This window comes from Hibiscus syriacus, unplaced genomic scaffold (genome assembly GCF_006381635.1).
Source record: "Hibiscus syriacus cultivar Baekdansim isolate YM2019G1 unplaced genomic scaffold, ASM638163v2 tig00112498_pilon, whole genome shotgun sequence".
Lineage (NCBI taxonomy): Eukaryota > Viridiplantae > Streptophyta > Magnoliopsida > Malvales > Malvaceae > Hibiscus > Hibiscus syriacus.
The window spans coordinates 2,059,991-2,074,055 of record NW_024063347.1 but is presented as its reverse complement, the minus strand read 5'-3'; the positions used below and the strand labels follow the sequence as shown (position 1 = coordinate 2,074,055).

Below are 14,065 nucleotides of genomic sequence, written 5' to 3'. Positions count from 1 at the left end.
GCGATCTCGATGAACCTCGATGCTATAAATCACAGCAAAAGACGATCTCGACGGTCAATCAACGGTAAGGAGGATAACATCAAACTAGGGAGATGGCAAGGACGACGTCGGCGACGGTAGCCGAGACCAACAAGGGATGTAAGGTTAAGGTTAGGGTTAAGGTCAAGGATTTTGGGGCTTTTTATAATTTAAGAGAAATTAGAGTTTTTAAAAAATAATATTTAAAAAAATTAAAATTACCAGAACGTGACACATGTCACTTAACAAACCTTTTTAACAGTTGTTTCGACTAGGACACCTAAAGTGATGGCGTTTAGACACCTAAATTAACTAAAAAAAAGGTTTAGGCATCTATTTAGAAAAAAAAATATAATTTGGACACTTATTTTTATATTAAGCATTTCTTATATTACGTTCATTTCCTTATGTTGAAACACGTGGAAACAATAAAACTTAATATAAAAATAAGTGTCTAGATTATATCGTTTTTCTATCTAGATGTTTAGTCTTACAAACGTTATTATTTTAAATTTTCGATCATAATAACATTAAAAAATCCAGTTAAATAGCCATTTTAAAAAATTCATGTTACAAATAATAATGTCATAAATTAAATCTCAAGGTTATTCTTATAAAATCAATGTCAAATATACTAAAAATGATCAAAATAGATAAATCCAATAAAAAGACATATGAAGATATTTTGTTAGTACAAATCTATGAGAGAAAAATTACTTTACAAATTTAATCGGCTAAAAAGTTTAGGAAAATGTTTGATTTATACAAATTCATATCAATACATTCAATCCAATAATCCTACCCGCGTGTCACGCTAGCCCTTCCCCTCATTATATAAAATCCCCACTCTTCCAGGTTTCATGTATTTAACTCAAACTTCTGGTTTTACTTGGTAAAAGGAATCTTCTCGTATCCAAATGGCAGTCCGTTCATTAGCAACCAGGAAAACCCTAACCTTGGGTCTCAACTCGACGAGGCTGACCCAGTCTCGTGCCTTGCAGACCTTCTCGCTTCCCGATCTTCCTTACGACTATGGCGCACTGGAGCCCGCCATCAGTGGAGAGATTATGCAGCTCCATCACCAGAAGCATCATCAAACTTACATCACTAACTATAACAAGGCTTTGGAGCAGCTCCACGAGGCTATCCAGAAAGGCGATTCTTCCACCGTCGTTAAGTTGCAAAGCGCCATCAAGTTCAACGGCGGAGGTAATTTTTTTTCTTTTTTATTCCCCCAATTTACTTGCTTGTCACTTACGGGTATGAAATTATATAGGATTTTGAAATTGGTAAATGCCAAGAATGTAATCCTTTGGAATTATAAGAAATAATGATTTCACGTTTTAGCCAATAGAGAAAAGCAAGTGATTAAAAAACTATGTTATTGTTTGGGAAAGTAAATATTAGACGGGGATTAAAAACTATGTTATTGTTTTGGAAAGTAAATATTAGACGGGGATTAAAACTATGTTATTGTTTTGGAAAGTAAATATTAGACGGTTTTTTACAAATTTGATTAAAAGGAATCATAGATACTACGTAGCAATCGGCCATCATTTTGTTTTTTTTTCTTTCTTTTCAATCCTTTGTTTGCTGTTACTTTAAATTTCCTTCATGTTGAATGATTGTTATCTCATGCAGGTCATATCAACCACTCAATTTTTTGGAACAATCTTTCTCCAATTCGTGTAAGCTTAGTAATCTTGAATGCAGCTCGACTGTGAAATAGATTGCTTCTTACCTTATTCCATTTTTATGACAGGAAGGAGGAGGTGAGCCTCCAAAAGGTTCTTTGGGTTGGGCTATTGACACGAACTTTGGCTCATTGGAAACATTGATTCAGAAGATCAGTGCTGAGGGTGCTGCTGTGCAAGGCTCTGGTTGGGTGGTCAGTGATTTTGTTTGTTGTGGAGTCACTTATTTATTTTGTTTCGTTGGTCATCTAATCATAAATGGTTTGCATCTGTCATTGCCTACTATTTCTTCTCTTGTTTTCTTACTTTTTGTCTTGACAGTGGCTTGGACTGGACAAGGAATTGAAGAAGCTTGTGGTTGAAACCACTGCAAATCAGGTATGCTTGCAATATTTAGTGTAAAGTCATCCATGAACAACTATGGGGCTTCTTGGTTTGTTCACTTTGGATGTGAATATTCTTAACTCTATGCCCCTGCTTATTATTCTCTGGTGGTAGACTTACTAAATGACTGAGAATATCTTATATGAGTTGTGGCCTCTGGAAGATGCACCATGTAACAGGGTTGCCCATTACCGTAGAGATCTATGGTGTGAGAGAGATCGCTTGTACTTGGTTTTTGTAATATTGGAGTCTTATCAAGTTTAGGTTCCCTCTTAAGAGTTGCTGTAATTATAAAATCTACGAGTTGAGAAGATTCTGACAACATGTTAACATAATTATGGAATCTTTGCTGCAGGATCCACTTGTGACTAAAGGGGCACATGTAGTTCCTTTGCTCGGGATAGATGTTTGGGAGCATGCATATTATTTACAGGTAAATTTTTTTAACTTTTCTGTTATATACATATATATATATCAGTATTTGTATATTGGTGATCCAGACAATGCCAAAGTAGCATTGTTACATCAATGATTCCCTGATTTGATTTAAAGAACTTTTACCGTTTTTCAGTTTTTGATATATACATATATATTATCTTATTTGGTTGGTCACATTCAATAAACTGAAAATTTTGCCCTCTTAAATCCCAGTGATTGAGTGAAGAGAGGGAGTTTCAAAAAGATATTTTGTTCACTTTATTCATTTGCATAAATAAACTTATGAGTGTATCATATATCTTGTTTCCTTTTAAGAGATTATCAGGCTTTCTTTCTTTCTAGAATTTTGCTTATTCATTGCTCTGTTATAAAGACCACATCTGTGTTGTGAATCTTTGTCCCTTTGATTTCTTGGTGTACATTTTTATAATGTGTCCCTTTGCTTTATGTTTTTATGGTGCAGTACAAGAATGCTAGACCAGATTACCTCAAGAACATATGGAAGGTCATCAATTGGAACTATGCAAGTGGAGTGTATGAGAAAGAAAGTGCTTGAGCTTGATGTAGAGAATTAAGAGGCACCTTATTGGTTTGCAATGACAAACAGAGTAATAAAAAGAATAAGAGGATGATGTACATTTAGTCTTACCGATGAAGGGGCGTTGCTTTTGTTAGTGTTAAAAGTTAATAATATTAAGATCTATGCTTAAGATTAAAAGTTGTGTTGTACCTCTGTGGTGAATTTCATCTACATTTTGCTTTTGGGTTTTTTCCTCATCCTTACGGTTCCGGAGCTTATTGAGATTGCGTTGAATGGCTATATGTTGGTTTTCTTGATATTTTGCCCTGTTTGGGGTTCATAAAACCAATGATGAATTGCTTCTGATCCCCTCTTATACATTTATATAGATACATCCAACGTGTAATATTAGGTATGACCCAAATTTTCCAACTACAGTTTTAATTTCTTTTGTACCCAGAAGATTAAATTATAAATTAAGAGGAAGGTTCAAATATATTTTTATTATAAATTAGGATTGTCAGTTTAAGTTTTAACAACTGAGTTTATTTTGATTTCAGTGATTGGTGCTAATAACGCGAAGGTCGCTGGTTTGAGACCTGCATGGGCCATAATGTTCTTCATGTTTTACTCAAACATCTAAAAAAATTGATAGATTTAATGACTATTATTTGATCATGATCAAAATTTAAAATTTAAAAAGTACAAGTACTAAAGGCAATCAAATTAGAAATTAAGGACTCAATTTTCAATTTCAGTATAAAAAGGGACTAAGATTACAGTTTAACCTTTATAAAAGTGTAAGAGAAAATTAGGGCTTCACGAGACAAACTCGCCGTAGTATAAAAGCAACATTTTCCCAAAAAATTTGCCCTTCGCTTCACATCTCAAATCCCTAGTGCTTAGCTAGCAGAAGCAGCGAGCGTCGAAAAGAACTGCAACCTCGAATCATGGTCTGATCTTCATTGCATCTTTACTTTTGCTTCTGGGTCTTTATCAAAATTTAATCCTTTTTCACTAACTTAATCACTTTGATTGGATCTTTTACCTTTATTATTCTGTAGACATTCAAGCGTAGGAATGGGGGCCGCAACAAACATGGCCGTGGCCATGTCAAGTTCATCCGCTGCTCTAACTGTGGAAAATGTTGCCCTAAGGTGCCTCAAAGTTTTTCATACCCGGGTCTTTGTTGGTTTTTTTTAATATTATTAATATTATGTATATATGGTTTTCTCATTTGTTTCTTTTTTCTCCTTGTTCCGAATGTGTAAAGGATAAGTCAATCAAGAGGTTTCTTGTGAGGAACATTGTGGAGCAAGCTGCTGTCAGGGATGTCCAGGAAGCCTGCGTCTATGACTGTAATTTTTTGGGTTCAATTCCTCAATTATAAGTGGAATTTATTCATTAAATTTCTTGCTTTTGGATTTATTGTTTGATTAATGTTATGTAGCGTACACTTTGCCCAAGCTGTATGTGAAGATGCAGTACTGTGTTTCATGTGCGATCCATTCCCACGTTGTGAGGGTCCGATCCCGCACTAACAGGAGGAACCGTGACCCACCTCAGCGCTTCATTAGACGCAGGGTACATCTTTTTATAATCCATTGTCTCATGCTTTTCACTATCAATGATCCATTTTGTTGTGTGAATGAAATGTGGTATTTAACTCCATGGATTTTGTAACCTATGAATTATATATATTCATTGAAGTGTCTTATGGAAATTCTTCAGTGACTGCTCGTCTGCCCCTTTAGCAGATGCCTTTTCTGGTGTCTTACCATCATCTGGGATTGGAAATGTTGCGGATCTATTATCAAATGATATATTGAAGTCATCCATAGGACCAGAGAACTTTACTGATTTTTATCCACTACCGACTTTAGAGATTCTCTCTACTATGTTATGATGATGTAATTCTTTAGAGGCTTATGTCTTCCCCTTTTGCAGAACTTTCTAAGTGCTTTAGGGATGAAGAGGTCCCTTGTACACAATATCCAACTAAATCACTTTCTCAGAAATGCATTGAGCCAATAGAATTTATAAGTGGAGGCCATTCATAGAGACGAAAGGGATAGTAGAATTTAGCTACACCTGAACCATGACTATAATATTTTGATTGTGATCCATGTGCATGCATCATTAAAGCGGTTCTTTGCCTTGAACAAGGCACTAGTTTGCTCCTTTATCTGGAATTTTAATTGCTTTCGGGATGAATCTTTCAGTAACATCCATCTAAATCACTTTGTTGGTTCCCATTCCTAGTAGCACACTGATCATAATAAGATGGAAGAAGGCTTCAAATAGATGATACATGGCATGTATCTGTTGGTGTTGGGGATCGGGTGTCATTTGCATATAGCATCCTTGGTTTGCTGAAGTTTTTTTCTCTGTTCTCCCATTAATAAGAAATATGATGGCTTTGCTCAGAAAAATCTAATTACATAGTACACTATCTATGGTTGGTAGTTTCAGTATCTCGATTTCTGTCTGCAATTTCCTTTTTGTCTTCTTTTGGAAGCTTCATTAATTATATTTGTTATTTCAAATTTTTCAGGATGACATGCCAAAGCCTGGCCAGCCTGGTCAGGCTCCTCGTCCTGGAGTTGCTGTTCCTGCTCGTCCATAAGGCTTTTCAAGTTTAAGATTATTTAGTATTTTGCTTTAAGATATGGTATGCTTGAACTTGGATTTTATAGGATGTTTCTTTTTCTTATTGGTTGAAATTCAATTGAGTTCAACACATTGTTAAATCCCGAAGCTGAGTGGCTGGGAATACTAGTTTATTGTGGCATATGTTTTTATTAGTAATATTCTGTGCAAGTATCAAAGGATACAATTATATATAAATATTCAGTAAGTACTTAAAGATATGACTAAAAAGATTCAGGTTTTAACACTGTCATTTTATCACCTTTTCTTTGGTAGCTTCCCTCGATTTATTCTGAGCAAGACCCTGAAAACAGGTCCATGGTAAGAGTAGCTTGAAAAAAGTGGTGTTGCACGATAGCCGAGCACAGAAGCCCATAAAGGACTTGTAAACCAAGCTCGTTTGCTTACGACATTGGACATGCATATGCTCCAAATGCTTCTGACGGTACATACCCACAAAAGACGATCATTATCCTATCAGAGGCAAGTAAAACAAAAGTATCCAATGTCACGGTTACATACATTCCTAATCCAATTCACGAGTAAGCATAATCATAGAAAAAATAATCGACTAATAAATCGGAAATAGAAGATTTTACCAAACAATATCTCAAAAATAATAATCGATTAATAAATCGGATACCGATGATTATACCAAACAATATCATATAGATATGTTAAATAAAAAAATCACAAGTGAACGAACATATTACAATCCATAACACATTAATCAAAGGAAATGCTAACGAAAACCTACAACATTATCTAAAAATCTATTGAGATATTGTATTTAAAGTATATAACTTAATTTTGTACATTTTACTAATAGATAGTAATGTCCGAATCAAATTTGAGGTTTCATATTTGGTTATATCAGAACATTTGAGTATGAAATTCGAGGGGAATCGAACCTGGGTTCTTTGGGCATGTGGCTCTATTACCCTAAATGCTCCAATACTATTAAATTCAACAATTTGCTATAGACATCTTCCTCATGTGTCAAAATAGAGTTCAACAATCTTGAACAATCTAATTCATGTTTAATCTCAAGTTAGTTTTATAATATTTGATATTTCTTTAATAAAATATAATTACACTAATATTATGTTTTACATAAAAATCAATTAATAATTTAATATGTAATTATGAGATTCATTAATTGGGTCTGAATGACAAGGATATTTATGTTATTATATTTTGCGTGGGTTCAAATTTCGATATTTACTTAAAAATGTAATACTCTCTGCTTAATCAAAATAATAATAATACTAACTAGCAGAATAATTAATCAGAGTGGAATCTATTAAACTCAAATGCATAAGAGATGAAACTTGATCACATTTATACAAAAGCAAGTGTTGGACATTATCAATTAGTAAGAACTCCATTTGTATATATTTTGGTCAGCATAAATAATCCTCAATTCTTGGATTCCAGTTATATTAAATCACAATTATATATAGATGGATAAAAAAACTGTTTATAAAATCCTGTATTCTGTAATCACCCTATACACACTCAAGAACCCCCCCCCCCCCCCCCCCCGAGTAACATGGGATTTAATTTGAACTGATCTGCCTTGGTTGACCTACGTTTTGATGTCATTGCTTCTTCTGCTCGGCCCAGACGTCGGCACATTTCCGCCCTTGGGAAGCATGCTCAGAAACATGGGCCCATACTTTCCGGCCAGTTTTTGAGTCGGCGACCTCAGAAACCCGACTTGTAAGTTCTTGAATGGAACCATATGATCACACGGGACAGCTGTCGACTTAGGATCTTGCTCCGGTTTGTCCGAGCCATCGACGGCAACAGGAAGAGGAATGTTCGAGGTTGGCCGTGTAGCTGACGGATTACCATTGAGAAGCCTAGCTGAAGAAACCGAAGTAGATGAGAAGATGAATAAGAGGAAGAAGACAAGTAATGCTATGCGCTGAAAATATTTCTGGGTTTTGTTGGAGGACGCCATTAAGGAGAGATGGTTGGCTTTGGATGTATCAGAAGATTATAATTTTATATAGGGAGAGGGAGAGGTGGGTTGATGAAACGAAATCGTTGTTGTGGAATTGACGTTGAAGTTCAATTTTAAGTCATCAAACTGTTGGAAAAATGCAAGTTTACGCGCTAATACATTGACTTAATTATATTCTTCTCTAATTAATTTTCCTTAATTCATTTTCATCTGAGATCAGTTTTTTACTCATCTTTTTCCGTAATACTAATATTTACAATTTTAATTCGTTTTCATAACATTAACAATTGATGTCATGCCACATATAAAAGTCGTTAGAATATATATTAGCTTTGAATATACATTGTAATTAATTTCACAAGAAAAACTGAAGATTTAAGTGTGGAAGAAGAAAATTTTTTAGAACACGATGAAAAAAAGATAGTTATTATCTTTAGATATCTTAAGTTCAAGTATAAAAAATTATAAGAGTAATTGAGTTTTTATTGTCAAAATATTAAAAAAATTTAGAACAAATATTATTTTATAATTACTTAAGATTAATAAAAAATTATAATTAATATATAGGAGGAATTGGTCAATTTTTTTTTAATTTTTTTTGAAGCAGACATGACACATCTATCTTTGAAAACGGATAAAAGGACAATAGTAGAGTCAAATAAGGCAAGTTCCATGTATTAGTCTAATATTGCACCAAATGGCGAGTGGTATTGCCTATTCAAATTATTTTAATTGGGATTCAATGGCTTATTTAAAGAAATCATAAAAATTAAACAACTAATTACGAGTGAGAATTATTAGAAAAATATGTCACTTTAAATGGTTTAGTGTAAGATTATCTTCAAATAAATATGATATTGTTTAAATTATTGTACGGTGGTTTAAAGTGTATTTTACAATAAAAAGTCATAAAAATCACAACTTTATCAAAATTATAAGCAGATGTCGGTGACTTTAATGAGAAGGATTAAAATAAAAGAAAATAGTAACTAAAATGAAAGAAACGAAGAAAATAAAAATTACAAGGACAATACACATAAGGAAAGACATGCATGTTCATCACATGTGAATACGGATTAAGTAGGGAACGAGGACAACATATGTATATAAATTTTGATTTCAATCATTCAAATTGTATAAACACTATATTAAAACAAGAGTTGTTTTATGTATTTTACCATTTTTATTGATGTGTTGTTTGTACTTTCCAACTATACCCGAAAATCGTTTTAGAGTTTTGATCCTAAAAGGACATTTTTAATATTTTGATTTTCAATCGAGTCATTAGAAAGGCCAAATGGTAATTAGTTTTAATTTTAATACTTTATGTACATTAATGCAAACAAGGATCATAGAAGTTATTTTCATCATACATAGGAACCGGATGCATGAATTTCATGCATATACATATTAGGGTCAGTACATATGAACACCGAATCAATAATTGTACGATTAACAAACAAATTAAAATAAATTATGTATGCATGCTACATGAATTTCACACTTCAAAGCAGACAAATTTAGGGAAAGTACGTATGAGGTGGCTATGCTTAGTTATTTATTACTTTAAACAAACAGGAGATATGCAAACACATGAGGTGAGTCATGTGGGAGGAAGCACGACGAAGACGAAAGAGCTGAGTTTATCCATGTACATTAATATATCATCTCCTATATAATTAATTATTTCACTAATATATATATCTTTTGTTCTTATAATCGCATTGTGGTCAAGATATTGGGTCCAGAAAAAATAATTAATGAAGTTGGTTGGAACCGCTGAGTCTCATCAGTTAATTAACCAACCATGACCAGGTCTGAGTCCACGTTAATTCATGTTATTTATACAATTTTTAAGAATCATAATCTTGCTTAATGAATTTTATATGTTTATAAACGTTTTTACACGGTAACGATTTACAGTAATTTAAACGTTTTGATCTAATTATTAACATCGCTAATATATTTTTTTGGTTAAATTTCATTAAGTTAGATATGTTTATCTTTTGTTAAATTCAAGGAGCTGTCTTTTTGTTTTTCAACATAAGAGAAATGCACATACTTATCTCTCTTTAGAATACGAGACGTGCCACATGCTTAAGCTTTTTACAATTACACACCGTGTGTGTCTATAATTTTGGATGATGTTTGGGTGGATAGTGGGTAGATCGTGGATTGGGAAGAGCAGGAAAACTATCCTCAAGAGATTCTGAATTTATTGAAAAGAACCATCTCTCCTCAAATCCCAATGCTTCATTAGCACACAACTTTTATCAAACTATTACCACCATCATTCACATTTTCCAATACCCTGTAAACAAGTTTGGGATTCCTATTTTTATTTAGTCATGCTATTTGAGCAGTTCAACCCAATGATGGAATGAGGGAGGAGCTGTTATCCTATAAAGATTTTAAATTTTCAAATATTTGCGTCCTCTAAATATCCTCTAAAACATTATTAAATTCGTCTCGTCTAATATAAAATTATACGTATGTTCTTAATCTAAACTTCTCTAAGATTTGACACAACAACAGAAAACAGAAGAAAAACCCGAATATTTGTGATATTTGAGCCCAGGTTTTGGAGTCCCACAGCAACAGTTACAGGCTGCTTGATGTTGCATGTCATGGGAAGGACAGTGGGCCATTCCCTTTTCGGTTCCAATAATCAAGGCCAATTATAACTTCTGAGAAATAGATCTGGGAAGTAATAATCAGACATAGTTTCTCTTGGAAACTGTTGAGACCATGGTTTCAAAAAAAATGTTCTGCGACCGCGATTTCGTCCGTGATATAGCGGTTTCGCCGCCGTCCGGGTTACCTGCAATAGCGTCCGCAACGCCGCGACGCCCACAATCACGGTACACCCGAAATGACCAAAAACGCGACCGCGATTTGAAACCCTGGTTGAGACTTATTTGGTAATAGTGAAAAGTGATCTGTTCTTTTTGCAAATCTGAAACCGAGTTTCATACAGGCATTTTGTCATCATATTTGGAGAGTTTTCATAGAAGAGTTCAACCATAAATTTCATTTTAGTAGAGAAAGGAAAAGCTTAACCCCAAGGTTCATGCCCTTACTTGCTATAAGGTTGTCTTGACCTTATTATAAGCAAATAGACAAACCGAAGTAATTGTGTAACTTAAAGCTATGCGAGAATCATATTTCACCTACCATTGAGATGGATATGAACAACTATTTGGATCTTTTGTCAAACTTGGTGCACAATTTGGAATTGGGCAGTCCCTTTAGCTTTTCCAACTTTTATTCTAGTGAATCTTGTCAAAGTCTAAACCTACTACCCTAAAAGACCAAAGCTTCTTTCACCAGCATTCTCTTCCACAACCCCACTTTAAATGGCTGCTAAGTTGTTGCTTTCCACTGCTGAATGTGACTTCAAACCCTCAGAATTAATGTTTTGTAGGTAGAAATCATATCACAATGCATCATCCTGCTGAATGATTTACTTTTGATGTGATGAACATGGCACGGAAAGACCATAAGTCCAAGTGCCGATATTCCCGCCCACGATATGCTATTTCTTTATCATAAAGCATGCTCCTTTATCCACCCATTTTCACAGAATCAAATATATAGCTTCTCTCCACGTTCTCTAATCCATCTCCTTTTCTTATACTATGGTTTTTTAATTCCAAGTTTGATTCTGTTTTACTGAAAGCATTCGCCATTGTCGGTTGGGACACGACTGTTTAGAGCTCCCGGTCTGTTCATTTAATCTTCACATCCATCCAAAACAGCCGTTTCTTGCTGTCCTTTATCCTAATCCATCGTATCATTTCATAAAAATCAAATCTTTTCACATGCTTATAGGTTCACATTTCACATATATATCAGTTGACATTATGAAAGCTCCAATCTTGTGTAGATAGAGCTATATATGCAACGGAAGGTTTCCAATTGGTGGCAGATCCTTCAGAAGAAAGACCCGGGTAAATTTCTCTAATATTTATTAAGTTGTATTTGTTTCAGTAAATGGTTAAAGGTATGGGTTTTTTTTCCACGGCAAAGATTGCAACTTTGTTTACCTCTGTTATGGATTGAGAGGTGCTACACTCGTTTCCAGAATGAAGTTTAAATATTGATAGAAAAATAGGGAGTCGGTACAAAAGATAAACATAGTAACAATGGTTTGGAGATGATGTAATCAAGAGGCTATTTTATCATAAAAGACAAATTGCATATGAATTCATCTCATTGGCTTCTCCAATTCACATGGGCTGTTCATCATGTATTCATAGTCTTCATTTGCAATTAACTCTGTGTTTAAGAACTTCAATGGGGAGGGGTAAATTAGTTTTCCATTGTTTTCTTTCATTTGCTTTTAAAGTTACTACGAAACCCCATTAATTTAATGAAATTAATAATATAATAGTAACTTTTTTTTTTTGGATAATTCAAATATTATTACCCAATGAAGCAGAGTTCTCCTACAAAACCAATCACCAACAAAAGCCTATATACAACTATACAAAAAGAAATGATCGGTTAGATAATACCCCAAGAATTACACTGTGTGAAATTAACACTTTCAATTATATTAATATTTTTTCCTCTTAATTGTATTCCTACGACTTCCTTTATGACTTTAAGATCTTCTAGTGATCGTGTACGACCTTGGAATATTCTTCGATTCCTTTCCTCCCAAAGAGTGTAGATAAAAGCACACCTTGCTAGCTTCAATATTGTGGTGAGAAGAGATTTTCCTTTCCATACCTCGCAAGCCCACGTTTCCATGTCAACCCATGATGCTGCAGAATTACTCAACCCATTCCGGTTCAATATCGCGTCCCATAAGAAAGCAGTAGTCAAACAGTGGAAGAACAAATGGTCCCTTGTTTCTAAAGCATTGTTGCATAAAACACAATTTCCTTCAGTGGTGATGCCCATTCGTTGAAGTCTTACTCTTGTTGGAAGTCTATCCAAGTGAGCCATCCACGCTATCAAGCTGTGTTTCGGGATGTGTTGTGGAAACCAGACTAGTTTCTGCCAAGAAACTTTATCCCCCTTCTTCCGGACCTCTTCCCATATGTCTCAGATATGAGTAATACCGGCTGAAATGATAGGTTGCGCTTCAGCCCTTAATTTCAGCAGTCTATTGAAGCACCAACTTGCATTTGAGCGAGTCTGTAGATGCCAAAAATTAGTTCCCTTCATAACATATTCTTTAAGCCATGCAACCCATAGAGAACCTTCGCCCAAGAGAATTTTTCTGATGAGTTGTAAGAGACGAGCTTTGTTCCATGATTTTATATTCTTCAATCCAAGACCTCCTTCTGATTTTGAAAGACATATTTTATCCCAGCTTATCCTTGCTCCCGAAGCGGCTTTATCGTCCCCTTTCCAGAAGAAGCGGGAACAGAGCTGATCAATTTTGTTTAATATGGATTGGGGTAGTACAAGTTGTCTACACCAGTAATTCGCAACACTAAACAGAACTGATCGGATGAGTTCCAGTCTGCCAGCATAGCTTAATTTCTTTCCTACCCAATGATGAAGCCTAGCTTTGATTTTCTCAATAAAAATAACAGTCTTTTTCGGTTAGCTTTCGAGTAACAAGTGGAACTCCTAAGTATCTCACAGGCAAGGTACCAAGATTGAATCCAGAAATCTGCTTGATAGTATCTAAAGTTCGAGTAGAAATTCCAGCAGCAAAAAATTCTGTTTTAGAAACATTAAGCTTTAGACCAGACATTTCATGAAATTTATCAAGGACACTAACGATACCAACAATAGATTCAACATTTCCTTTGCAAAAAATCAACAAATAATCAGCAAAGGATAAGTGAGTAAGACCGATCTTCTTGCATTTAGGGTGAAAGCCAAAAATACCTCGTGTTGCTGCCAAATTAAGCAATCTGGAAAGCACGTTCATAGAGAGAACAAATAAGAAAGGTGAAAGAGGGTCACCCTGTCTTATTCCTCTAGCTCCCTTGAAATAACCAATTAAGCTCCCGTTGAACGAAATGGAGAAACTAGCTTGGGTAAAGCAAGCTTCAATCCATGCAATAAACATCCTCGGAAGATAGAGAGCTCCGAGAATGTTAGAAATGAACCCCCAATGAAGCGAATCAAAGGCTTTATGGAGATCAATTTTCAATGAGCATCTTGGGGAAATGGTTTTCCTTCCATAGCCTTTAACTATTTCTTGGGCGAGAAGTGTATTTTCAACTATGCTTCTTCCTTTGATAAACGATGTCTGGTTCAAAGTTATCATGTCTGGAAGATGGTTTGTCAGTCTTTTAACTAGAATCTTGGTGATAGCTTTGTAGATCACTGAGCAACATGAGATGGGGCGAAAGTCCTTAACAGATTTAGGGTTAGGAACTTTAGGAACTAAAGCTAAGATTGTAGAATTAAAAGCAGGCAGAAGTT

The 14,065-nt window shown here is 34.7% G+C and overlaps 3 protein-coding genes and 1 non-coding gene across 5 annotated transcripts; 3 read left to right on the top strand and 1 right to left on the bottom strand.

The window, feature by feature from the left end:
* The first annotated feature begins 880 nt into the window (after positions 1–880).
* LOC120180575 (superoxide dismutase [Mn], mitochondrial-like) lies at positions 881–9,709 on the top strand. Of its 2 annotated transcripts, XM_039185890.1 has the most exons (7): positions 881–1,227; positions 1,660–1,706; positions 1,781–1,906; positions 2,034–2,090; positions 2,452–2,529; positions 2,998–3,123; positions 9,696–9,709. In XM_039185890.1, exons 1-6 carry the CDS (start codon positions 936–938, stop codon positions 3,088–3,090), a joined length of 693 nt encoding a protein of 230 aa, XP_039041821.1. In that variant the 5' UTR covers positions 881–935; the 3' UTR covers positions 3,091–3,123; positions 9,696–9,709. The 2 variants fall into 2 exon arrangements, with proteins under 2 accessions (XP_039041821.1, XP_039041820.1); XM_039185889.1 differs by lacking the exon at positions 9,696–9,709 and having other exon boundaries at positions 2,998–3,252.
* Positions 3,871–5,792, top strand: LOC120180576 (40S ribosomal protein S26-3-like). Its single transcript, XM_039185891.1, has 5 exons — positions 3,871–4,007; positions 4,119–4,211; positions 4,328–4,412; positions 4,505–4,638; positions 5,609–5,792. Exons 1-5 carry the CDS (start codon positions 4,005–4,007, stop codon positions 5,678–5,680), a joined length of 387 nt encoding a protein of 128 aa, XP_039041822.1. The 5' UTR covers positions 3,871–4,004; the 3' UTR covers positions 5,681–5,792.
* Positions 5,253–5,348, top strand: LOC120180726. The gene has a single exon (XR_005521706.1). It is a non-coding gene; the product is annotated as a small nucleolar RNA snoR99 (small nucleolar RNA).
* Positions 9,710–12,087: 2,378 nt separating the features above from the next.
* On the bottom strand, positions 12,088–12,625 carry LOC120180650. Its single transcript, XM_039185936.1, has 2 exons — positions 12,263–12,625; positions 12,088–12,120 (listed from the first exon to the last, which is right to left on the bottom strand). The coding sequence occupies exons 1-2, from the start codon at positions 12,623–12,625 to the stop codon at positions 12,088–12,090; spliced, it is 396 nt and encodes a 131-aa protein (XP_039041867.1).
* Positions 12,626–14,065: the final 1,440 nt, after the last annotated feature.